This window comes from Opisthocomus hoazin, chromosome 8 (genome assembly GCF_030867145.1).
Source record: "Opisthocomus hoazin isolate bOpiHoa1 chromosome 8, bOpiHoa1.hap1, whole genome shotgun sequence".
NCBI classification, from domain to species: domain Eukaryota; kingdom Metazoa; phylum Chordata; class Aves; order Opisthocomiformes; family Opisthocomidae; genus Opisthocomus; species Opisthocomus hoazin.
This window is the reverse complement of record NC_134421.1, coordinates 18,330,413-18,357,415: the sequence shown is the minus strand read 5'-3', so window position 1 is coordinate 18,357,415 and position 27,003 is coordinate 18,330,413. Positions and strand designations below refer to the sequence as shown.

General features: G+C 41.1%; 1 protein-coding gene across 3 annotated transcripts in view; it reads right to left on the bottom strand.

Annotated features, from left to right (window-relative positions):
- The window catches only part of PLBD1 (phospholipase B domain containing 1), a 48,433-nt gene that overhangs the window by 6,782 nt on the left and 14,648 nt on the right, over positions 1-27,003 (bottom strand). For all 3 annotated transcript variants that reach the window (XM_075428288.1, XM_075428289.1, XM_075428290.1), the window contains 6 exons: positions 25,970-26,053; positions 23,900-24,038; positions 16,279-16,443; positions 14,950-15,094; positions 1,133-1,333; positions 880-1,020 (listed from right to left, as the gene is read on the bottom strand). In XM_075428288.1, the coding sequence (XP_075284403.1) occupies positions 880-1,020; positions 1,133-1,333; positions 14,950-15,094; positions 16,279-16,443; positions 23,900-24,038; positions 25,970-26,053 (875 nt within the window). The remainder of the gene's footprint in view (positions 1-879; positions 1,021-1,132; positions 1,334-14,949; positions 15,095-16,278; positions 16,444-23,899; positions 24,039-25,969; positions 26,054-27,003) is intronic.

Sequence of the window (27,003 nt, the reverse complement as noted above, 5' to 3'; positions counted from 1 at the left end):
TTATTGATGAGAAACAGCTCATAAAATCATACTGACATTGTGGCAATGCCCAAAATAAGCCAGAACTTTCCAAGGAGCCAGACACAAAGAAAAATTCCAAAGGGAAACAACACCAGCTGCTAACATAAATGCTTTTCCAGTCTTTTTGATAACAAAAAGCAATTCAATTCACCTCCTCAGCATGTGATTAGAGGAGGGAGCACAAAGCACCAGACACACACTTAAATTTGTGGAATGAGCTCAGGCTTTTGGATGCTGACATGAAGTGTCTAGAAAACACTTGTGCATGAAACCTGACATTGGGTGTTTTGTTTCACCTAGATTTTTGTTTGTTTTCCATCAAGTTGCTGCTAGCCTTGCTAGGGGATTAAAGAATCTTTTAAACAGCAAGTATTTATCAGATAACAGAGCTCCAGAAAAGTTCAGGGCTGAACCTAACACAGAACTTCTCTCGTATTTAAAAGCTCATCTCCTTGCAGGGTGACCCACTCACCAAACATTTCAAGTAGCCCACAGCATCACAGTTATTTAGTACTGCTTCAAATAGACCTCACCTGTTTCCTCATGGGTCTCTAAAACAGGGCAAAATAATACCAGGAAAAAAGCAAGAAAAAGCAAGCAAGCAAGCAAGTAAAGTCTATTTTTTCCTCCCCTGCTTCTACGAAACGCAGATGCTCACCACATTTCTGCCACAGCATACAGGAGAAATGAACACAGCGTAACAGACCTGGCAACAGAGGGATGCTCACACAAAGCTTTCTAACTGGAAACTCAGCACTAGTGTTCAATAAACCCTTCCCAGGTATAAAGCATGATTCTCCATCAGCTGGCACAAAGAGACTGCTTTCCTAAGCTAGTAACTACTATAGGAGCTATTACCTTTCCGGAGAATATTGGTTTGATCAGAGTACTCCACAAGGGTTGGGATCTGCTCAACAATGTACAACGCACCGTCATCAAGGCTCTTCTGCAGCCTGACCTTCTTCAGGTCCAGCACCATGTACTGATTGTTGTAGGTCCCTGGATATGAGAGCAAAGAGAGAGTGACATGTCCTGCTGGGGAAGGAAAAGGCTACAAGGAGGAGAGGGAACACATCCTTTTTTTCTAGGATTTATATGAAAGTGTACTTACCAGAGTTGCACTTCGAGAAGGTTTCTGCCCAAGTTTTGCCACCATCTGCCATCATGTTAGCAATGCGGACCCTCTGCCAAGCTAACAGGGATTCAGGCATCACTTGCTTGATGAGGGTTTGGTTGAATACACTGTTTGTAGTCTGCAACATTACCAAGCCGCTGCCTAGTATGTAAAAGTCATCCAGGGACACCAAAAAGCCTTAAGCAGCAATAATACAAAATTGTTATCTTTGTGAACCTTCGATATCGTCACAGAGCAAAACAGAGAGACAAGCCAAGAGGATATGAATGACTCAACATCTGTGTGTTTGAAATCAAACTGCACAAATATTGAAGATGTGGTGGCGACTTCTGCAAGTGCTTTAAGCCCACCTGTCGGCACAGTTCCTCATTTGTCATGCTTTCAACACACATCCTTAACTGTTTGTCTAGACCATTTGCTTCATGTTTGCATCCCAAGCTTGGAAGTTTCTCCCACCTTATGCTGTGGATTACATATTCTAAATGCCTAGTGAGTATTTGTTTCTAACAAAGAAACTCCTTCAAAAAAAAATACAACAAAGAAAACCAACACAAAAGTACAAATGCCACAAAGATTTTCATCAGCCAGTTTCAGGTTTAGATTTTTATTCTGTAAGGACAACAGGTATTCCTTTAAATTAATCCCTTATGGATTAAATTAAGCCAAGCAGAAAAATCTTCCTTCTAGTTTAATCTTTTCCAGTCTAACTATTCTTAAAAGCATCTCCAAGAAACAGGCACCTCTTAAATCATAAACCACATCCTGTATATGAGAGAAAAATTTACCTCCTCCTCTTTCTGATATGTTGCCATTAGTTTTTTATGCCTATCAGCCCCGAAAACTCAACACAGCGATGGATCTCTGGGCACGATTCCCTTCCAGGTTACATGCCAAAAGAAGTACTAGGTCCAACTGCAGATCCCCCACCAGGAGGTGGTATACAGAGCTGCAAAGGTCAGCTATCACACCACGGGTAGCATAGGGACTACTTACAAAGCAGAAATAACTTGACTTTTAGATTCCCCAGAAGCTACAGGGCTGCCAGGCTGGGGAAGAAATGTTGTTAGAGGTCCTGATGGGTAAGTCATCCAGAACCTATTCTCTTGCTAATGAGTTTTTAATGGTATCACTCTTCAGAGAGTACAAAATGCGAAAATGCTGCACAACAGCATAATAGTTGAGTTCTGCTACAAAATCTTCTACAGCAAGCTTTATTAAAGTAGTCTGCAAACAAACTAAGGTCAGCAATCAATGACAGCCAGAAAGACAACTCAACTCTGCCTCCTACTCCCAGACTTTCATGAAAAGGCAGGCCACCTTCAAGCAAAAGCAATGTTTATGAGCTCCATTTCAGGAAGACTTCTTTAAAGTTTCAAGTTCTCAAACTAGAACAGATGCAGGAAAATATACTTTGTGGTCACCTGTTCTCTAAAAACATGCCAGGACAGAACAGGCAGAGCACCCTGGCAGCTTGTGGTTCCTAGTTTTTTATTCTTGGAGACAGAAAGAGAGCGTCAATAAATTATGTACATCAACAGCAGAGCTCTCTCAAGGTAAGGACAAGAAGAGAAACACTCAAAACCTGGCTCTGCCAGTCAATTTTATACAAAGACATGGGATACTCCATTGATAACTGTAAATGTAACAAATGTAACATGTAGGGGATGTTATCACTTCAGGTGGTCAGAAACAAGTCTTGGTTCTTTGTGAATAATTGGGACGGTTGCAAGACAAGGGATTCCTGAATAATCCCTTTAGGCACCTGGGCCTTGGGAGAACAGGTATGCAAACTACAGAGATAAGGAGGCTGCAGGATAATCTGAAGACCTCCGCCAAGAGACGCCAAACAAACATGTGCGACGGACATTACCATATATTAATGAGTTCTCGGAAAAGCCATTACTATGATAAACATTTCTTGGAAATGTAATTAATATGTATGTTAACATAGCATAAATACCTAGTAACTGTGTCTCTTCGGTACACACGTTTGGAGGAGAGATCCCCCGTGTGCCCGGCGCCGCAATAAAGAATACCTGCTTAATAGTCTGCCGACTATTGAGTCTTCAACTCCGGATTTTCACGGCATCATTTCTGGCACCCCAGATGGGACCCGCTCTGCTCAGCTGCAGGACCCGCTGAGAACAGGACTCCCTAGGGTACCCCCGGGATTTCCCGGAGGGACTCCTCGCCTCACTCGGATCACTGCAGGAGCAGACAAGGACCATCTAAATGAGTAAAGGTATTCTTTTTTCCTTTCTTTCTCTGTTTTGGTATGTAAGACCGGTCGTTTGGAGAGTTCTCGTAAGTCGTAGGAGACATCCTACGCTGAGCGCTGTACACCAGGCTACTCGCGCCTGAGGGTGTATGTCTTGGTACGTTGGTGCAGGCACGGGTTAAGCTTTGCACTTCTGTAATAACGTGCTTTTGGTATTGGTGCATTGGTGCAGGCACAGGTTAAGCTTTGCACTTCTGTAATAACGTGCTTTTGGTAGTTGTGCATTGGTGCAGGCACGGGTTGTGCTTTGCACTTCTGTAATAACGTGCTTTTAGTATTGGTGCGTTGGTGCAGGCATGGGTTAAGCTTTGTACTTCTGTAATAACGTACATTCGGTATTGGTACGCTTAGGAAACCCGCTTAAGTTGTACATCTGGCGATATGGATTTGTTGGTATTGAACTCGGATATCGGATATCTCAGATACTGGCTTGTTAACATACCCATCAGGCATCGTAAAACCAAAAAAAACCTTGCACGGTGAACCTCTTTTCTCCTGACCAGAATATTAATTGTGACATTTTTGGAATGTGGTCAGAGCGGGACAGAAGGGGACGACAGATTAAAATTGTTAAGATAAAGACTAACAGAAGTACAGAATCAACAAAGTAAAATGGGGGACAGCAAAGCAGTGGTATTTTAAAGAAAAGCCCCTTAGGATGTATTCTAGCACATTGGAAAGCTTGTGTGACTGTGTATGAAGCCTCTGTGTGAAAGACAAATAAGTAAAAAAAAAAAAAAAAAAGAAAAAAAAAGACCAAAAAAAAGAAAAAAAAAACCCACCACGTACATTAGGTACGTTCTGCTGATTTCCCGTTTTTGACTTGGGACTGTTGTATTTGAACTCTGATTCATCAGGGCCATGGTTTATGATTTCTTAAGTATCAGTGCAGGGTCTTCCCGCGGTGGGGGGGGATTTTGAGAGTCTCTCCCAGAATCTATATGGAAACATTGGGAAAAGTAGGGGGGAGACCTCTCACTCGACAACATCTTAATAATGTATGGGGTTTGGTTTCCTTAAAGAATGTCAGCATGATTTAGGAATTGAGTTGGGAATTTGGGGATTGGTTTTAAAATACAAGTTGGTATATATTGTGGGGTTACAAGTTCTCTAGTTATTTGGCATTGATCGATCATTTAGGGACTCTGGTTTTGGGGTATGTATTAAATATACTGTATATATTGTTTTGAAAGAGCTCTATGTATATAAACATGTTAACTGAAGTGGTTTGCCTGTATATATTGTTGTACTTAGGTCATACAGTTTGTAAACAGAAGGATTTTAAAAGACCGCTTCTAGGTTGTGTGTGTGTGTTTTGTGTTAACCGATTGGTGGAGAAGTTGAGAAGTTATTTTATTGTAACATGAGCTTCAGAGGGAGATCATCCCCTCACAAGGAAACAATTAATTGAATTATGATATGTTGTTAGAATTGATGCAGTTTTGTGGACAATTAAAAAGTATAGGAGATGAAAAGTTTAACGCGGTATTGAAGGAAAAAAAAACAAACAAAAAAAACACAACCAAAAGGAAAACCCCTCTGGATTTTCCGAAGGGTTGTGTAAAGTGATTAGAACAGAAAGGTATCAAGTTACAAGCTGCTTTGCTAGCTGCTGCTCTAAATGAAGAAAGAAAAAAAAAAAAGCAAAGTTCTTAGAAGTTAAGCAACAGAAAAACAAAATGAAAAAGAGGGGAAACAAGGTAACTTTTTACAGTATGGACTACTAGTGGAGTGTGAATCAGAATACAATACTCCTGTGTTACCAGTAAAAAAAAACAAAAACAAAAAACCACCAAAACAAAAACAGGTGGAACTTATTGGGTAGTACAGGATTTAAGAGAAGTGAATAATATTGTTAGGGGCATACACCCTGTGGTAGCAAGTATGGTTTACGGTATTGGATTTAAATGATGCATTCTTCTGTCTGCCTTTAGCCAAAGAAAGTCTGAATTTATTTGCATTTGAGTAGGAAAATCCTACCACGGGTAGAAAAACCCAGCTTGCCTGGACAGTGTTACCCCAAGGTTTTAAGAACAGCCCAACAATCTTTAGAAATCAACTAGCATGAGAACTTGAAGCATGGAACCCTTCCTCCAGAGATGGAACCCTTTTACAGTATGTAGATGACATTAATAGCAACTGAAACAAAACCTGACTGTATACAGTGGACTATCAGTTTGTCAAACTTTTTGAGATTTAATGGGTATCAAGTCTCTCAACAGAAAACTCAGATGGTGTGGCAACGGGTAACCTACCTTGGATGCAAGCTGTCTGGACAAAGAGAACTAGGAACAGAACAGAATGAAGCCATCTGCAGGACTCCCCTCTGTCAGACGGTAAAAGGGCTCAGGACCTTTCTGGGACTGACAGGTTGGTGCCGGTTATGGATTTATAATTATGGAATAATAGTGAGACCCTTATGTGAACTTTTAAAAAACAACCCCACCCGATTGATCTGGTCCAAAGAAGCTCAAAACGCATTTCAGACACTTAAGAAAAATCTAATGAAGGCCCCAGCTCTGGGCCTGCCTGATGTTACTAAACCCTTCTGGCTGTTTTCTTATGAGAGACAAGGCATAGCTCTGGGGATCCTAGCTCAACAGCTGGGATCCTAGAAAAGAGCTGTGGCCTATTTTGCTAAACAGCTGGATGGAGTAAGCAAAGGATGGCCAGGATGTCTGCAAGCTGTGGCAGTGGTGGTCTTGACTATTCAGGAAGCCCAAAAATTCACCTTGGGCCAAAAGATCACAGTACCAATCTCACACAGAATATCAGCTGTACTGCAACAAAAAGGGAACTACTGGCTTTCCCCATCCCAATTTTCATGATACCAGGCAGAGGATATTAATATTGTAGTGACTAATATTACGAACTCAGCTTCTTTTCTCAGCAGATCAATCTCTGAACCATCGGTACATGATTGCTTAGAAACCATAGAGACTGTGTACTCCAGCAGACCAGATTTGAAAGAGGAATCCCTGGAAGATGCACAGGACTCCTCATTCACAGATGGAAGCAGCTTTGTCCAACAAGGTATTCAAAAGGCCGGGTATGCAGTGACAACAACAGATGAAGTAGTTGAGTCTCAGTCATTACCTGCTGGAACATCAGCTCAAAAGGCTGAAATTATTGCCCTAACTAGGGCTCTAGAGTTAGCAAAAGGAAAAAAGATAAATATATGGACAGATTCCAAATATGCTTTTGGAGTTGTCCACGCTCATGGGGCAATTTGGAAGGAGCAAGGACTACTAACTGCACAAGGGAAGCAGATTAAATATGCTGAGGAAATTTTTCGACTATTAGAAGCTGTTCAACTACCAGCAAAAGTTGCCATCATGCACTGCTGAGGACACCTGAAGGGTAACACTGACCAGGAAAGAGGTAACAGGTTGGCTGACTCTGAAGCTAAACAGGCAGCAGAAAGAATGCAAGAGATTTTAGCCTTAATTCCAGATAACAGAAATAGAAACCTGAGTGACCAAGAAAATGTTGAGTATTCTAAAGCTGATGAAGAATTAATAGAGGCATTAGGAGGCCAAGTTCCATCCCAGGGGTGGGCCTACTTAAGTGACAGCAGAATTATAATCCCTGCTAAACAGATATGGGGGGTGGTTAAAGAAGAACACAATAGGACACACTGGGGAGCGGACTCCCTGTATAAATTTTTAAATCAGAAATTAATAGGGAAAAATTTGTATACTACAGTCCGACAAGTAACCCAACAGTGTGAAACATGTTTAAAAAATAACCCAAATACAGGTAACCGGGTACAATTAGGAAGCATTGGGAAGGGAAGTATACCGGGAGACCATTGGCAAATTGATTTCTCTGAACTTCCAAGAAAAGGAGGGTACAAGTACTTATTAGTACTTACAGATACCTTTTCAGGTTGGCCAGAAGCATTCCCTTGTAGAACAAATAAAGCAAGGGAAATAACTAAGGTATTATTAAATGAAATAATACCTCGATTTGGGGTACCGACAATTATCTCCTCAGATAGGGGGACGCATTTTTGTGCAGAAGTAGTGCAACAGGTCAGCAAACTGTTAGGAATCAATTGGCAGTTACATACGCCCTACAAACCACAAGCCAGTGGGCAAGTAGAAAAGATGAACTACATAATAAAACAACAGATAGCAAAAATATGCCAAGAAGCGAATCTATATTGGTACCAAGCATTGCCTATTGCACTACTTCGGATACGTGTAAAGCCTAGGGCCAAAGAAAATTTGAGCACTTTTGAGATACTATATGGGAGACCATATCAGGCTAAATTTCAAGGGGAAGATTTGAACCAGTTGGGAAATCAGTATCTACAGAATTATCCTATATCCTTGGGAAAACAATTAGAAAAAATTAGTAAAAATGTTTTGGGTATCAGGGCTAAAGGGGTAGATCACTCGATCTATCCATTTAGCCCTGGAGATTGGGTTTATGTTTAGAGAATTTTTCAGGTGATCCACTGAAAGAGAAGTGGAATGGACCTTACCAGGTATTGCTGACCACCTTCACTGCAATCAAGATTAGAGAACAACCAGCCTGTATCCATTATTCCCGAGTGAAGAAGGCTCCTAAACCAGGATAGATGGTCAAAAAGGCTGGCGGTTTGAAACTAGGATTGAGACGGTAACTTTGTTAAACCTAGGCTTTTTAGTAAACGCTTGGAGAGAGAACTTACATTACAATGCAATTCAGATGATAGCGAATGCCACGAGAGCTAAGGATTGTTGGATTTGTACTGCCTTACCAAAAGGTGACATGAGACTCCCTTTATACGGGGTAGGATCCACTCTTTGGAATTGTGACAATAATACTTGGCCCGAGTTTTGGAGAAGACACGACGGAGAATACTGCGATCATGACAACTCAAACTACATAACTGGACCAAGATTTGACCTACAGATATTAGATAACAACACCCAGATATTGGTCAGCGATAATAGCTGCCTATGGAAAGCAAGATCCAACACTTGTTCGTGCCGACCCCCCTTCCATACACACAAAAATTGTACTTGCATGGATGGGTGGAATGATTATTGGATCAACAAAACTACAGTAGAAGTAGGAACTTGGGATTTGAAAGGAACAAGCGTGATATATATAAATTTTTGTAACAGAACCCAATTAGAAACCTATAGCCCCTTGAACTGGGATTATTTTAGGAATGTACCAATCAGCTGGGTAAACTGCGAAACATTTTACGGAGCTAATCTCACAGCCACTGACGGGCCCTGTAAATATACCCGACGGGTATTGGTGGCGATGTGGCGATGGCATTAGCAGAAAGCAGCTCCCTGCGGGTTGGAAGAGAATGTGTACCATAGGTCATCTAGTCAGCCAAGACCGAATATATAATCAGTCCCAAATACCTAAAGGCATATTAAGAACATCATGGAGACGAGCCAAACGGGAAGACAACCCACTTGTAAGTAGGGGAACAAAGTTTCATAGCTTTGTCAGATGGTTCTTACCATGGCTAGGAGTAAGCGAAAGTTGTGCTACAGAACCGAATGGCACTAGATTTATTGACTGCCAAAGAAGGGGGAGTGTGTATGATCATCAATACCAGTTGCTGTGCATATATCAATAAAGACAGACAGCACGAGTATTCCATGAAGTATCTTTGGATGATACTTCCTTGGGATTTCAAGATTTATGGGATAAATTAACCTCTTGGCTCTCCAATTTAAAATGCTTGAAACAATTATTCATGGGTATGATTACACTGGTGGTTTTAGGAATACTTGTTTGCATGTCTCTCAAATGTTTCCTTTGGTGTTGTCAGGATTCAGTTGAGACACACAGTGATTGGAAAAAAGAACAAGATTAGGCACCAAATAGAATTATTTTAAAATAATACCTACAAAATAGAATAGTGAGGATTCATAACTTTCTAGCTACAAATCCTCAAAAGGAGGGATTGATAACTGTAAATGTAACAAATGTAACATGTAGGGGATGTTATCACTTCAGGTGGTCAGAAACAAGTCTTGGTTCTTTGTGAATAACTGGGACGGTTGCAAGACAAGGGATTCCTGAATAATCCCTTTAGGCACCTGGGCCTTGGGAGAACAGGTATGCAAACTACAGAGATAAGGAGGCTGCAGGATAATCTGAAGACCCCCGCCAAGAGACGCCAAACAAACATGTGCGACAGACATTACCATATATTAATGAGTTCTCGGAAAAGCCATTACTATGATAAACATTTCTTGGAAATGTAATTAATATGTATGTTAACATAGCATAAATACCTAGTAACTGTTTCTCTTCGGTGCACACGTCTGGGGGAGAGATTGTGCCCGGTGCCGTAATAAAGAATACCTGCTTAATAGTCTGCCGACTATTGAGTCTTCAACTCCGGATTTTCACGGCATCACCAGCAATAAGCTGTTGTGTAACGAGTCAAGTGCTTGCCCAGAGACAAGAAATGGAATTGCTAAAGCAACTGTGATTTGAATTGAATGCCAGTTCCCATGTGGGTGCTAATGTCAAGTGCCCCACTTCAAAATAAACCAGTTTTTTCTTCTTTTTCAGTCAACAGCTGAGATAAAACATAAAAACTCCACTCAAATCAAGTGTCAACACAAGGAAGGAGGCCGAATTAACTGAAGTTTGAACGCTGTAATTCAAATAAATTGCAAAGCTGAGCTAAGGTGAAAACAAGGGGATTTCCTCCTGGGCCTTAGTATTTACCAAGTTTTCTCCTGCAATGTTTTAAAATAGTGTGCCCTCCATGATACATAATTACCAGCCTAATTATTCTGAGATAACATACACTGTTTTGACTTAAGGCACAGGCACCCCTGAAACAAGGGGAAGTTCAACGCATACAACAGGTTTACCCAGGGCAAAGACATCCACAAAACTAACACCTGGGTGAAGCTTAGAGATATCAGCAGGTATTTGATGTCCTCTTGTGTCATTCTTGTCTTTTTAAGCATGTATGAAAATCTGTTGTAATTGAAAACGCCTTTTCGGCCAGCTATTATCTTACTACACAGTTCACCTATTTTTTCCTGTAAATCCATCTCCCATTTTTAACAGCAGCTCTAAACCATTTTTTTCTTTTTCTTTTTTTTATCCCCCCCCCCCAATGAACTTGATTCTTCCTACATGGAAACAAGCAAAAGCACTTCTGATTACATCTTCTGGGTCTGAGTCATTTAGATTCAGTTTCAAATCATCACTGGAAAACTGAAGTTTCCAAAGTCCGGAGTTTCATTCATCATGACAATATTAATCAGCCAAGCAAAGCAAAATATTTTTTGAAATCTGAGCCTCAGTGTTCTCCAGAGAGTCAGCACACTCAAGAGCATGTGGCAGGCAACACGTTCCTGGCAGCTACTGTTCCTAAAGTAGTAGGCTGCTGCTTTCTGAACCAGATGTCATCAGTTTTTTTGGTGCTTTAAAAGGTCGTTGTGCTCATTCAATTACAGAAAGGGTCAGTATCACAGGATGGAAGTCAGAGACATGAGGTCTACCCACCACCTCACAGGCATGAGAGTAGCTCCCAGCTGAGATGCTCAGTGCTCTGGGCTATAAACACACCTGACAATGGGAAAGCAGATGTCTTCTCTGGGTTATCTTTCTTAATCCCATCAACAGCTGCTTGTCATGTGAAGACTGAACTCCTGCCAGCTGCCTTCCTCCCACTTGTAGACCTCTCCTAGGCATCAAGAAATAGCACATCCCACACTATAGCTCTGGCCTCTTAGCTCTAAAGACTTCAGATACTTTCCTTTGCTTCCCTCCAGGTTTTAGACAGATGCTGGAAGGAGTAGGGAAGCAGGCAATGTTCTGGCAATACTTCATGAGCAAGCCGGTCCCTTGAGTACAAGGGCTACCACCCTTTCCATGTTTTGTTCTTCCTAGCTCTCGCTCAGACTGTGGGGAAGGATAATGCTGCACTTTCTGAACCTGCACAAACATCAGACCTTCAAAGCAAGGGACATATGTTACTTCTCTCTCCTGCCTCAGCCACACACATATAGCTATCCATCAAGACTTGTGCCATCTTGTTCCCATGTCACAGCCTGCCTCAACCAAGCAAGATCCTGACAGCAGACCAGAGGAGAAAAGGTGGCAATACAGTTCTTCTCAACTGTTTTGCTTGAACAGCTAAAATGAGAGCAACATACTTAACAAGACAGTGGCTTAGCCCAGAGAAAGTAGGTCACTACCCAAACCAGAGTGCTTGGCTCCATATTCCCTTTCTTAAATGGGGTTCAAAACCAACCGTTCAAGAAGAGGTCCATCCAAACAGACAGAAATCTTGGGAGCTGCAACCTGCCTGCTGTCCAAGAAAAACTGCAAATTTCATCCTTTATTTGGGCTCATTTCTTTGAATGCCTCAATGGGGCAATGGGGCAGTGCAGAGCAGTGACTGCATAGCATGGGGGGAGGGGGGGCACTTTCTCTCTTTTAGTAGGTATGTCCTGAAAAACATAGCGCCTACCTAGTCTCTGTTATTGCATTGCTTACTATCACCCCCCGCCATATGAACATAACTTCCCTTAACATTTGCGGGCAACTGTGGCATGCCTGTACAATTTAAGTTCTCTCTGCTGTGCATAGATTCACCAACCACAGTAAGTACGGATGTATAGAGCTTGAACAAGATACTGAAGTCAGGGATGCCCAAGCATTCAGCTCAGAGATGCCCTCTTTCCCAGAGGTTCACAGACCTGTCCTACATGTAGCTCTGCACGGATGTTTTCAATAGAAGAGAAAGATAAGGCTAGGAGCAGAGTTCAAGTGAGGATTAGGATTAGTGTGGAAACGAGCAGCAAGTGGCTAAATCATTCTGCCAAAGCAGAGATTAGTATTACCATTCATTTCCACTTGACTGTGCCTCTGCAGTGCTACTGTTGCTGTTAAAGGGACAAAGCAGCAAAGAGAGGACATGCTGCAACAGTGATGCTTGAGCATGCTGGCAGGAATGTGGGGAACTGCTGGGAAGGCAGGGGTAGACCCTGCAATTCCTGTCTGTCCTCCTACCTGCTCAGTCACCGCAGAAGCAAGGAAGCGCAAGGCCCTCTAGCTGTATCGTAATGCACATGCTGACACGCATCATGGTTAGTGAACAGTCTTAGATCCTTTGAGTCACAACAAATATTACATCTTGTGGTGTAGCAGCCTGTCTTTTGAAATTCAGTAAGTAAACAATCTGGACAATTTTACTCTGTGACCCCAGGAGAAACTGGGGAGTTGGCACATTCCTTCTGCAAAAGCAAATGACTCCTTGAAACTTTTCTGACACAGTTTTTGGACAGCAGAAGAGTTTTACTTCATATCCAATCTACTGGACGACAGTAGTCTTTTAATTACTCAGTTTGGTGTCACTGAAGCCCTGGATGGACACCTATCTTTTAATGCTCTTTGTTTCCTCCAAAAGTCAATACTTCTATGTACATTAGAATCCTATTACTACTCAGGGGAGCTTACTGGCTTGGTCTTTCTTACCAGTTCTTAGTGTCATCAGGACAGAGAATAAGAGTGGAAACTTGCATGCAGTGAGAAATTGGTCATCAAGCTGAGCCATGGCCAGGACCTGTAGATTCTGTGGTCAGATGCCCTGAAAATACAAGGCTTCATCTCATCACAACACGGAGCAGAGGAATTTGGCAGTTCCTTCATTCCTGCATAATCATTACCAGGCTAGTGCTTTAGAGCTTGCTCATCCCCTGGAAAACTGCAAGTTTGTGAACTACACCCACAGCTAATACAATATGCTGTGGTCAATGGATCATGCTTGTCCAGTGCTTGTGATAGTACCATTTAATTACGCAGCCAGCAAGTACACTTTGCATACCACAGGTCTCTCAGACTTCACTGTAGCCATGGGAACTACGTTTTGCAACAGTTCCCACTGAATTCTGTTGGTAGAAGCACACCCTACCAAATCACTGTGTCAGAGTCTACCTGGCACAAGCAAGCTTTAAAATGAGCCATCTCTGCAGACCTCAACGGCCTCCATGAAGCTCTATTGGTTTTATCAAAACAGAAGATTTGTATTTCACTCTATACAAAGAATTAACAAGAGGAACAACCCAGACATATCTGCACAGACACCCACTAAAAATAAAATAATAAAGGCTCTGCATGGCTTATCCTGATACCCAGTTCTGAATATGCAGCACAATGCAGCATGCAACAGCTGTGAAACAGAGCCACATTCTCCTGAAAGGTAGTACTATCCTCACCAGTATTTCTGCTGAGAGATACGAGATCCAGAATAACCTTCTGTACATTAAGGTGATGAACAGAGCTCAGACAGAAAACTTGGCTTTCTACCAGGTTACACAGGCTTGGCAAAATTCCTTGCAATGAGTGAGTGAAATTCCTCCAAGGGAACCGGAGATAACCCAAGCTCTTGAAAGGCTGTACACTTAACAGGCATTTGCCGGAGTACCTCTATTCCTTCCTCAAAGCAAAAATGTCAGTTATCAGAAAATGTTGCATTCCTGAAAGTCATTGAGGAGGGTCAGAACCCCACAGAAAAAGACTTGCTTTCAACATGAAATCAATGCAACTGCTTTGCAAAACAGTTTCTCAGTCAGAGTCTCAGGAGTCCCTGCCATGAGGGACCCTTGCCTTTGCAGTACGGCAAGCACAGTAACTCAAAGCAGCTCATTTTGAAATCATCATCCAACAAAATTTAATCAGAACGACACAGTCTCCTACAGCACATACTTCAAAAAGTTTATGAAGATTCTTGAGGGTTCGGGTATTTTTGAATTTGAAATTCCACCTTTAAAAACTTAGGCAATGCTAACTCACTCTTAGAGTCTTAGATTTGCTTTGGTTTCCATGTTCACATTTCTTGGTGCTCCTCTAGCAAGAGTACATATTTTACTACTGAAATATTAACTGCTGGCAATTTCTAACATTCTTCCAGGAAACTTGAGAATATTATATGCTGCCCAATCTTCCTGAGCAGTATTTTTAAAAAGCATTTAAAAATACTCCCCTCTGCAACAGCTTATAAAGAAGCTGGAAAAGGGAGATGTGGGGAATAAAAAAACCCCACCAACCTGAAGGTTTGCTAACCCAACATCAAACAATTCAATACAATATCAAATGGCCAGTGTTACTAGCCTTACTAGATACCCTCTAACAACCCCATTACAGCACAAATCATGCCACAGTGGTAAACAGAAGTGTTCAAGACTGCCAAACATGCGAATGCTACAGGCAAGGTGAGAAGTTCAAGATGACTGCAGACTACATCAGCAGAATTCAAAGCAGTGCGTTTATGCCAGAGGTAGAATATTTAACTACTACTATTCAGAGCACTGAAGGTGACTAATCAACAACAAAAGATGATGACAATATCACGGTCAAGCCCAGAAACTGAAGACATCTCATCCTCTCGGTGGTTAAAAGTTTTAAGGCAGATCAAAGCCAGTGCGTGTAGAGGTATCATCCTTTTCATTGACAAGACATCTGCAAGACACTAAGATGGTCCATGCCATCTTGGATATCTACATTGTTTCGGTTTTCTTGACCTTACCTGGGTAACTGCTGAATGAGACACGGCTGGTGCTAGTGTCTGGATCAACTATATTGAAGTTCCAATGCTTATATATTCTCAGTGTGGCCGCATATGTAAACCAGCTGGAATGGGCAAAATATATATTCTCATATCCAGGCAGAACCTGGAAAACAGAGGCAGAAAGATGAATGATTTCAGACCCTACTACACACTGCATGTATTGTACTTTGATAGAAACTCGGAGAACAACTTGTTTTAAGTAGTTTGATTCACTGCATTGCTCAGGAAGGAGCAGATTCTTGCACTTTTAACTGTGTATTTAACAATGAAGTCCTGAAATCTCTGGAAATAATTCTTGCCCATGTGTTGTTTTCAACTAATTAGTTGTTATTTTTCAAAATGAAACAGCTTAGGATTTGGGGGGACACCTGCATCACATGGTATGTTTTGTTTCCCCGGTTTCCTCTTGAATAGCCGTACCTACACATTCAGATCAGCTCTCTGCAAACATATCTAACACTAACTCAGAACATGCTGTTTATGCGAAAATGCCTCTGGGTGACTTTAAAGTACAGAAGCAAATGCAAGTAAATTCATTTTGAAAAGGTAAATATATATTGATAGTACATCTTTTCAAAGTATTTCCCTGGTTCTAATATTTGTTGTTAGCTCAGAAACCTCTTGCTGTAGGCAAATGCTTGAATGAATGCTTCTCAATTTAAGGTCAATATTGTTGCTCTGGGATACACGGAGTCTCCATATGCTGACTAGATCCTTGATAATTTTAACTGAAAAATTTAATTGCCACCATGATGTATCAGACACTTATCTCAAAAGCATTTTTCTGTCATTACTCTCATTGGAAAGCCATTCCAGAGTATCACTGTTAACACTTAGAATATAGCAGCCACTTGCACCCATTTGTTCTTGTACTAGCACTGTCCTGTAGTTTAACTAACTCTCTTCCCTTCCTCACTGCTTATTTGCCCAATGTATTTGTAGACATTCACAATACCCCTCTCCCTTCAGACTTCACTTGGCTAGGTGAATCAAGTCACTCTTTTCCAGTCTCGTCTCTGTGTTAGTTTCCCTTTCCCTAGTAATTCCAGCAGCTTGTTACTGTCAGACTCTATGGTCTTGGTTTGGTTTCTTCCCTGCCCTTGAACACAAATGAACAAAAGTGGACCCAGAATCCTACAGAGGCACAAATGACAACTGCATAAAAGCACCTTGACTGACAGGAGTCTCTTTATGCACATGCAACACAAACACCAAAGACTCCAAGAACGCAGACTCATGCCACTACAAATCAACACAGTCACTGGAAGTGAAGTTCTTGGTGCTCACCTTGATGAGTGCAGAGCAGTGACCCATATCCCACTGATACTTCCCATGACTTCCTGGCTCCACATGGCATTGTCCACCCCGCGCAGAATACTCAAACAATGCGGGAATGAGGTCCAACAGGTCTCCAACTGCATTCAGAAACTGGACATCAAAGATGCTAAGTGGCTGAGGAAAGGGAGAATAGAGACCACAAAAACCACTTTCAGAGACAGAAGCACCAAAACAGTCTCAGCCATTAGAATTTTTCTTTTGCTCTCAAAGGAAGCTCTTACATGGTCTGTGAAATACCTGCTCACAAGGACCAGATGCTCAAATTCAGTGTGGCATCAGGCACCTAGGTATCTTTAAGGGCCTACCCCTTGTAGTGGCATTACCAATGCTAACGTTTCTGAGGAAAAAAGGAGATGCCAGCAGTAACTTATGAAACTTTGTGTGTCTTTGCAATCAGTCTGCTGTTATGTTATGCTGGGGTAATAGGAAGATTTAAGTTTTCTTTGTTTATCTAGATACCTTTGAAGACCCTGACATTAACACTCTTGGGAGTTTTCAGATTTTCATAAAGACTTCTATTTAAGACATCCTCAAGATTGAGGAGGAGGAAACAAAAACAAGCGAAGCAAGATATGCTAACAATACTAATCAAGTATGGAACTAGCTGAAGAGAGGAAGTCACAGGCACTCCGCTACGTGCTTTCAAAAACCCTTTATGGTTGGAACTAGCCTAGGTTAACTGCACACAGTTCATCATGCAGTATGCTCTTCAGAACCTTCTCTTAATTTGCCTCTTCAAAAATAAGAGCTTAACAGTGGTCTAACCTCAACATTCAAAGACCGTTTTCTGAATCTTTTCCGTTCTTGCTTGCACCATGCCTTTAGTTAAGGCAAGGCTTAAGAAAGCAGAACACACACCGCTGTAGGGCTATGAATAGCAATTTTACAATGGGACATAATCACATAGCAAAGAAACACACTGCCTGCAACATAAATCATGGTTATTAAACCATATAGCTGACCTCTCTACAAACCCCAATAAAGAGGAGACAAGGACATTGAAAAAATAAACAGCACCAAATCCATTTACTTCTTACTCAGAAGGCTGAATTCTGTATTATCCATCTTCTGTTTTGGCAGAGAGAATAAACAACAGGAAAACAAAAACCACTGTAAACTCTAATCCATATGTCTCAGGGGAAGAAATTAAACCTTCCCACAATGCTTACTAAGACAAATGAGAGAAATAAGCCACTGTCACAACTAAAATCATACATCGCAGAAGGTCCTAAGAGCAGCTACACTTTGAGGAAGAAATCCAAAGCAAACTTTCATATATGTTACATTGCTTTAGCTCATCATGTTTTTGCTGTAAGGACCCAAACAGGGAGCAGCAAAGCCCACAACTGAAAACATCAAGAGATGTATCTTTGGATATTTTCAAGCAATTCAGTAGCACAAATCATTTACAAACAGGTCCCAACAGCTGCTATCTCACTGGAATCCAGAGAGAGGGAGACTTTGCACTGTTTCAGTGCAATTTTTGCCCATCCAGCCAAGCCCACCATACAAGGAGGAGAAGCTGTTTTCCAATTTCCAATTTACACAGGCATTACTGTACAGTACCACCAGGAGGGGAGCAAACAGGATTGCACATGAGAATGCTCAGCCAGCCTTGAGACGTTTCAATTGTACTTGCCATCCATTTGCTACCAGTCCATATTCTCCTCCATAAAACCTGCCTCCATTGCAACAACTACAGGTAGCTATACCGATCCTGCTGCAGCAGCACTTGGAATTGCCTGTATATTTTTAAGAAGTTTCACATTTCTGTGCTATCTTACAGTCATTTCAAGTCAAAAATTAGGTAACTAGGAAGTCCATTCAAGCTAGAACAAAGGTGCCAAGCAAGGTCCCTCAGAACAAGAGGGACATTGAGGTGCTGGAGCACGTCCAAAGAAGGGCAACAAAGCTGGTGAAGGGTCTAGAGAACAAGTCTTATGAAGAGTGGCTGAGGAAACTGGGATTGTTTAGTCTGGAGAACAGGAGGCAGAGGAGGGAACCTTATCGCTCTCTACAGCTACCTGTAAGGAGGTTGTAATGAGGTGGGTGTGGGTCTCTTCTCCCAAGTAACTCGCAACACGATGAGAGGAAATGGCCTCAAGTTTCATCAGGCGAGGTTTAGATTGGATATTAGGAAAATTTTCTGTACCGAAAGAGTTAAGAAGCATTGGTACAGGCTGACAAGGGAAGTGGTGGAGTCACCATCCCTGGAAGTGTTCAAAGAACACGTAGATACAGCACTTCAGGACATGGTTTAGCAGGCATGGTGGTGATGGGTTGATAGTTGGACTTCATGATCTTAGCAGTCTTTTCCAACCTTAATGATTCTATGAAGGATGCTATCAGAACTAGATGCACAGAAAGGTGGCCAGAGAGCTGGATGAAAGGCCCATTCAAACAAAGAAGCAGAGGCTATGTAAATTTGTAGGGCTCCACTGGGTGAGATTGGGCTGCCAGCTCCCAAAACCAACTAAAGTATCAGAGAAGTAAAAGAGGAACTAGGTTGTTAAGTACCCACTAGGGTTCAGTTTTCATTCCCCTTTTCAGGAGAAAGCAAATTCTGTTCCAGTTTATTTCCAAGAACTCATTACTCTGCTTGACTAAACCTGGTTTTGTGTTTAAGATTGTCTGATACTCAGTAATGTCACACAAGCACATTGCACAGAGCTTCTACTGAGTCTCAATAAAACTACATTCAAACAGAAGAAAGACTCTGCAATGCAGACTCAACCTGGGAATTTCAGGAGGGGCCTGAGGCATCTGCCACAAGGTTGAGAGCCCCAATTCGCCAATTACTGTGGCCAATTTCCAGGATATATGGAGAAATCTTCTCTATGGGGAATTAATCAGGGTCCACCAGCAAGAATTAGACAAAAAAAAAAGTGTGTAACACAACAAGTGCATAATATAGGCCGCATTACAACCTTTTGTAATCACCTTCTCCCATCTCACACAGCAATGTCAGAAAATTCCTTGCGTGCATGGTGTACATCCTGAACAAGAGTGAATGAATGAGCTAAATTGACAAAGAAGATAGAAGAGAATCAACCTTAAAGGCTTGTCTACACAGGACATTACAATAGATAAGTTAGTTATTCTGTAACTATTGTTTTCCAGTGACTTCCCCATGCATGAGCATTCTCAATACAAAATAAGGAAGTACAAATAGAGAGCTGTCCTAGAATCATCGTACTACTTAAAACTCCGACACCTCCTTATTCAAGAGTAATTACCCTGTGCATACAAGCCCAAGATTAATCACAGCGTTGGTACGGCATTAGGAAGATGAAAAGGCTTAGTGTTCTTTGAGTGCCCCTCCTTTACAAATTGTCTTGACAAAAAGGTTGGGTTTGTTTACTGGATATAAAATGTTGCTAAACCAGATGGAATAATGTCACAATTTGACATGAAAATGTATTCATATTTTGACATCATTCTGAATTATACCTTTAATATCAAATTCAAAATACAGAAGTTTACAATATACATTGCCTTTATTGCAGGTCTTAATGGAAGCACCTACCCAAAACAGCCCTGCAGGAAACCAGACTTCATGCAAAAAAAAGTTTAGAAGAGTACACTACAAAACAGATGTTCATACATATAGGAATAAAAAATATGTAGTAGTACTAGCTCTGGAGCCCCCAACATAAGGACATGGATGTGTCTGAGCGGGTCCAGAGGAGGGCCACAAAGATGATCAGAGGGCTGGAGTACCTCTCCTGTGAGGACAGGCTAAGAGAGTTGGGGCTGTTCAGCCCGAAGAGAAGGCTCCGGGGTGACCTGATAGCAGCCTTCCAGTACCTGAAGGGGCCTACAGGAAGGATGGAGAGGGACTTTTCACAAGGGTGTGTAGTGATAGGACAAGGGGGAATGGCTCTAACCTAAAAGTGGGTAGATTTAGATTAGATATTAGGAAGAAATTCTTCACCATGAGGGTGGTGAGGCACTGGAACAGGTTGCCCAGAGAAGCTGTGGATGCCCCCTCCCTGGAAGTGTTCAAGGCCAGGCTGGATGGAGCTCCAAGGAACCTGGTCTAGTGGGAGATGTCCCCGCTCATGGCAGGGGGGTTGGAACAAGATGATCTTTAAGGTCCCTTCCAACCCTTACCATTCTATGATTCTATGATTCTACTACTATCAAACAGTTCAAGTCCAAACCAAATTTTCTTTCTGTAGTAAGGCTCAGTTACTTGTGGCAAACACAATGGTTCTAAAATACTCAAGTAAAGTAGACCTGAAGCTCAGGGAAGAAGAGAAAAACGGAACATTTCAGTGACCTGTGTGCATATAATCCAACTCTCTTTTAAGCACTATGTGTATTTGGCATAGCTTCAAACTACCATGCATTGTACAGGACAATGGAGAGTCAGGTCTTTACACCTGTCTTCCTCAAATAAGTGTACATCAACTAATCCACCAAATGTAAACTCGAACTATTTGCAAGCTTAAAAAGGTATGTGTAGTGCTGATAAGAAACCTCAATACATGAAATGTGTAAAATTAAAAGTAGATTAGCAATTGATGCAGCTTGTTTCTATTCTCCTGAAAAGGAGACAATTTTGTTCAACTTTGTCCAGTGCTCAGTGTTGAAATCCACAGGCTGTAAACACCATCCCTTTTCTCTCTCTTTTGACCTATCCTTGTTAAGCAACCAATTTTTCCATGTTCAGGAGAGTACTTTGTCTATGTACAAACATTAATTGGACTGGCGGGGGGGGGGGGGGGGGGGGGGGGCGCAGAATGTAAGAACTTTGAAATCCATCTCCTCCTCTCTTCTCTCTGATCTTTGAGGAGTTAGAGGAACAAGTAAGACTTCCCTGCAGTGTTTAGCCTTCTTTTCAGCTTAGAACATATGGAGAAAATTGCCCTCTACATATAAAGAGTAATTACAGAGCAATCAGTTGTATCTAGAAGTATGCATAGTTATTCCCAATAGCAGTTAGAACATGAGGCAACAAAATACAGCCTGTCATATGTTGGGTCTTGGTTTGGTTTTGGGGGGAGGAGGGAGGGGATAAAAAAGAAAATAAAACCACTACATAACCCACACATGAGATATTCTCAACATTTCTAATGTTCGTTTCCACCATGAATGCAAACTACTGCTCCACTGGAGATCAAAAGACAAACTTGTTCATGATGATAAAAATCCTAAGACTATACACATAGAGAAAGGATTCTTTTTCTAATGAAACAGAAGTAGCACCTACCAAAGGAAAAAAGGGAAGAAAAGACACTCAAAACACTGAGGAAAACATGCAATAGTAATGAGATTTGCCTTTAAAAAACATGCAGAACTTGTTGTGGATGCTTTCAGTAACAAGTTTAATTATCTTTTAAGGTGAGAAATGAGTAATGGAAATACTAAATATTTGTTATTGCAGTTGTTGCACAAAGAAAGGTCAAAACAATATTAGACGAATTGAACCAAAGTATGCAACTTAGAAATAACATAAAACAAATCTGTTAGGTGATTTGCCAAACATCCTACTTACTAACAATCTAAGGGATTAAATAAAAGAACCTTTTTAACATTCTTATAATATGTACTGCAAGAGCAAAGTTGAAAACAGCCTTTTTGGAGGGCAGATGTTCTTTAATCACAAGGAATAAGGAAGATGCTGTTGGTCTTCTCAGGGAGGGTTGTTTGTTAGTTAAGTTTGTTTTAAGTGCCAACAGTTTACAAAAGCTGGGTTGATTCTCGGATAAGTAGATGTGTCAAAGCTTAAGAATACCAGCCAGTAACATTGCATCTGCACTTGTTTTTATTGTCTGTGAAAGGTCAGAGCAACAGTCTTCAAGCTCTGTTTCCTGAAGGTGATCCTAACAGCAGTAAATATGTACACAAATAGCACTGTTGTAGTCTTATCTCCCAAAAGTATTTGAGACGTAGCATGGTATGCAACAAAGTGAACTGCAGGTACTTCTGCAGAGCTGTCCGGTATCATGTTGATGCCAGGGAAAACAAAAACACGTAGGTGCAAAAGCAGCTGGCCAAACAGCACTCAGAAGGTAAGAGACTGTTACCACCTTACTGGCTTCAGCAAACAGAGGAACCTGCAGCACCACCTCAAGTGAGAAATACATACACGTGGAAATTTTTGCTTTCAGTAAAAAGACATGGATCCCAGCATAGGTGATAATGCCAGAAGCTAAAATTGTGAATGGCATAGCAAGGCGTTGAAATAAATCCCACCATCTGCTCCAGGCACACTGGGGAAAAGAACTATATATATACAGCCACTGCATATAATTCAAGAAGAGAGGACACATATTTCAATCTTAACTTTCACTAAATGCACTATTTTTATATAGGCATGCTAATGAAATATCTGACAAGAGACTGAGAATGACTTTGTCACTTCATAGGTCAGTGCTTTTTAGGACCAGATACACCGATAAGTATAGTATCAGGGAATACACACTGCAGGTAGGAGATGCCTACTGTAAGGAAATAGCTTAGACACAAACTAGCACTTACCCCCTCCCCCACCCGAATCTAAAGGATTCTGAATCAGCCAAAAAAAATGATGAGCTTTGCAGAGCTCTTCAGATACAGGTGTTACGACAGGTGTTATGAAAAGGAATTCATGAGTTCTTTTCCTAGAACATCAAGGTTTCTTAGTAACTTCCCTACAGCTCAAGCCCATCAGGATGGATCTTTCCATTATTATGAACAGTATTTTCTTTCAGTCTGAGCTGGCTCCCCATTCATGAAAGCTCCAAAGCAAGTTCTATGCAAGAAAGACGTGCATTTTACTAAAACCCAACTGCTTATGATTTACCATCCCCAAATTCTCTAAATTCTTGATATGGTTACACCAAGACATAAAGGGTCAACTACAATTACTCGAGTCCTCCCTCTCACATTGAGAAACCTATTAGACATTAGGCTTAAGGACAGCACTATAATTCGTATAGCTCTACTGGAGGTAAAGGAGCTCTGCTACTGCACACAAGCTGAAGATTCAGAACACAATTATAATTAAATTAAAAAACACACAAAACCAAAACAAAAACTACTCCATTTGGCCTGTCACAGCACTGACCATATACTTTGCAATGGGAGACTTCAGACAGAAAAGGAGAAGACATTTAGCAACACAAAACATACTCCCAACAGAGAGGCTTCTACGATTTGAAATCTGATCCTTGGAATTAAGAATGCAAACTTCAATACACTCCCTACATGCTGATTCATGCTGTTGCAACTACTCTTTATACCTAGAGGGTCATTTGCCCAATAACAATTGTAAAGTAATGACAGCACGTACATGGAAATGTCTGTTCTTCCAACATTCACACGTGGATACAAAAGCCACCCCCAATCTAATCAGCACGTGAGGACCCAGGGTTCCAAGTCCAGTGCAAAGGATCTGTGGTGACGTGACCCAAGGGCTCAGTCATGTTGTCTACACTGAACAGCCACTGAAAATTTTGTAGAATGGCATGCAGAATGAGTACTTGCCACTAATTAACTTTTCTTAATATCAGATTCCCTTCTCCCATCTTCGTCCTCTGACATCCCATCCCCAGCTACTGAAAAAGAGATGCAGTAATCTTACTGTTTGTTTGTGTAGTTTAGCCCACTCAAGGGCTCCCATGTACAGACCATCCAGCTGTGCAATAATATAGCCAGCATGCCTCCAAAAGGGGTCATCCTTATTATTTCTGATTTGTTGTCTTGTCCATTGGTCTTGTTTCCTGCAGAGGAACAAACAGGTTGGGGTTTTCTTGCTTTTGTTTTGGAGTATAATTGACAATGCAGGTAAGGGACAAATGTATTATGACCCAGACAATCCAACCTTCCTAGTGTTTTGAGGCAAATCATGCTTTGGAAATCCTGCAGACATAAACATTACATCCTCTGGGTGTAAGTGTTCAGATCCATGCAACATACCCTACAGTAGTGTGCCTGTATCAGACTTTAGTATCAAAGAAAGAGTTGGAATCCAACTCTGTGGGGGACTCTGCTACATCAGATCTAGCATGTTTTTACGGTCAGTAAAGGGAAACAAGCATTTGATAGGCATTTAAATGGGAATGGTTCATCTGACCTATTGAAGTATAAAACAGACTGACCTTTGAAGTGCCTATTTCTCTCCCCTACATACAAGTGCAACAAAGGCATGCTGCTGTTGGTGCTCAAACACTGCCTAAGAACCACTGCCATCCTCCTCTGAAGAAAAGGTGGGAGGCCAAACACAACCACCCCATGTGCCAAATCCAATCAACAGGTTACTAGCCAAATAACACAGGTTTAGAGCATGAGAAAACACAAGCTGAACAGACTCTAGGTCAAAAGCAGCCAATATTATAAAGATCTCCCAGAGTTCCCTCCTTTGCTGGGCGCAAAAGGCCACCGAAGAACCACAATTGTTCAAGCAAGCCAGGACCAGATTCCAGCTTCTCCCATCCTCCTACTTCTATCCAGCTGTATGTACAGCAGCAAAAGAGAGAATGAACCTGGCAAGGAAGCAAGTTCTTCCAGCAGTCTATGGGTGACAAAACCAGTCAGATTCAGCCTTCTGGAAGTAACAAGTTGCAAGAAGTTTGTCAGAGAAAACGGGGATATAGTCAGAACATTCAGGGCTAAAGATCTCCAGGACAATGCAGCAGCCCATATTGCAAGACTGCGGTAACATAAAGCATGCAGAAGTCCAGGATATAAGCAACATAAAAATGATACAAGGCCACCTAGTTTTGCCCCCTCCATCCAACAATGCATCTTGGGGGATACAGCTGCTATACTGAGTCATTCTGGAAAAAACACATACATATTGATGTGGTAGCTATCACATTTTTCTCACAGGCAGGACCGCAATGCTGAAGAATGATAGCAAGGGAGTACTAGGATTTTTTTTCCCCCCCTCTTCTTTTTGGATAAGCCAAAACCAAATCAACTTTATATATGTGTATCAATAACAGAAATAGTCAGATATATAACCCCTTGTGAAAAGCACAAGACAAGGGAAAGATGGGAAAAACAGTCCCCAAAAATGACCAGAGTTTCAAAGATGTATTTGTAATGGAAGAAAACAGGATCTAAGCAGATTTAAATAAGTGGTAATCACAGCTGAGTTTCCCAGTACCTGGCCTGGTTCTTCTCCCACTTGTAGTTTCCCACCAGTGTAGTTGCATTATTTGAGCAGAATTACTTTTGATTTATACAGCTGAAAAAGGAATCAGGACTTTTATGATCAGAACAGAATTTACGTCAGTGGTAGAATAAACAAAACGCTAACCTAACAGAGGAAGGAAAGAATACACAGCGCTAGAAAGATTAAGGTGCCAAGAGACCACATTGTTCAGTGTAACATTCAAAATGCCAGCTTTTTAGAAAATTATTTTGACTAAAATGACCTTCAGAATTCATTGGCATTATCCAAACTCCTTTGCAGCAATGGTTTTAAACATGTCTTTGAAAGAATCAGAATTAGGGAAGGGCATATGACCTTCTTCATGTACGTTCAGAGGGGTTTTTTTCATGCTTACAGCATTCAGTCAGAGGACAAGGAAGCATGTATTTTCTTTAACCTGTAAGGAAGAAAATAAAAAGCCCTAGAAAATTCTGTCACCCCCCCCACCCAACCCCAAGTCTTAAATAATTTATTTTCTAATTACTAAATACATACGCCATAAAATTCTGAACTCCACTTCGAACGGTGGGATTCTTAATTAACTGCGGATACATATTTGCAGCATGGTCATACATGTGCCTGAAAGAACAAGAGTAGCAGAAGTTATTCTTTTGCATCTTCCTTTCCTTTTATTTACCAATCCATTGGTCAACAAGCACTGAGAGGCAAGTACCACAGTGCACAAAGTAAGCTCTTCCTAATCACCGAAATTACTTCATATTTTTCACACACGACAAACAGCAAAGATAACACAAATGGATTGCTGAAATTTAACTTAAAATAAACAACCTTGCTAATACCTGCTCAAACTGCTGCATAATGGAAAGAGAAGCAAGAATGAGATTGAATTACTTCATGGCAAAACTTCACATTCAGGGAATATTTGTAGGCCAGAAGCACTAACACATTAAATCACAACAAAAGTAGTTTACTGGAGAGCTATTCTATATGGAACCAAGAAAACACAGATTTGCTGATTCAGTTGTGACAGAGAGAATTTCAGCCTGAAATCTAAGTTTTACTTACCATTAGCCATATTCCTTCCTTACCAGTTAAGCTAAATCTCTCTACTTTAAATAGTATATACACTGATCCTATGTGTTCCCACAGAAACTCCCACTCATGCCAGCCTGAAACAGATCCAGCTTTATGGAGACCAAAGTTATTGTGATTTTTTTCTGTTGAATTCAGTTAGCTTTTTCATCCCCATTAACTAATAGAAACAAAAGTTTTAGGGGTATTTTTGGTTGGTTGACTGGCTAATTTTTTGTTTATTTTGTTGAAGTGAAGCACTTCACATTTCAACATGAAATCAAGTGCCAAAAATTGCTCAGGAGCCCAAAAGTTAAAATCACCCTTCTGTTTTAGGTCAAATGTAATCATCTGATTCAAACCAAACAGAACTTTTGGACTTTCTCATTCTGTTAATTTTTTCTCCTATCAACATTTCATAATTTGGTTCAAATTAACCAAAATCTTTGCCAGCCACTGAATAAGGAGAGAAAAAAAAAAAAAAGGAGGGGAGAGGA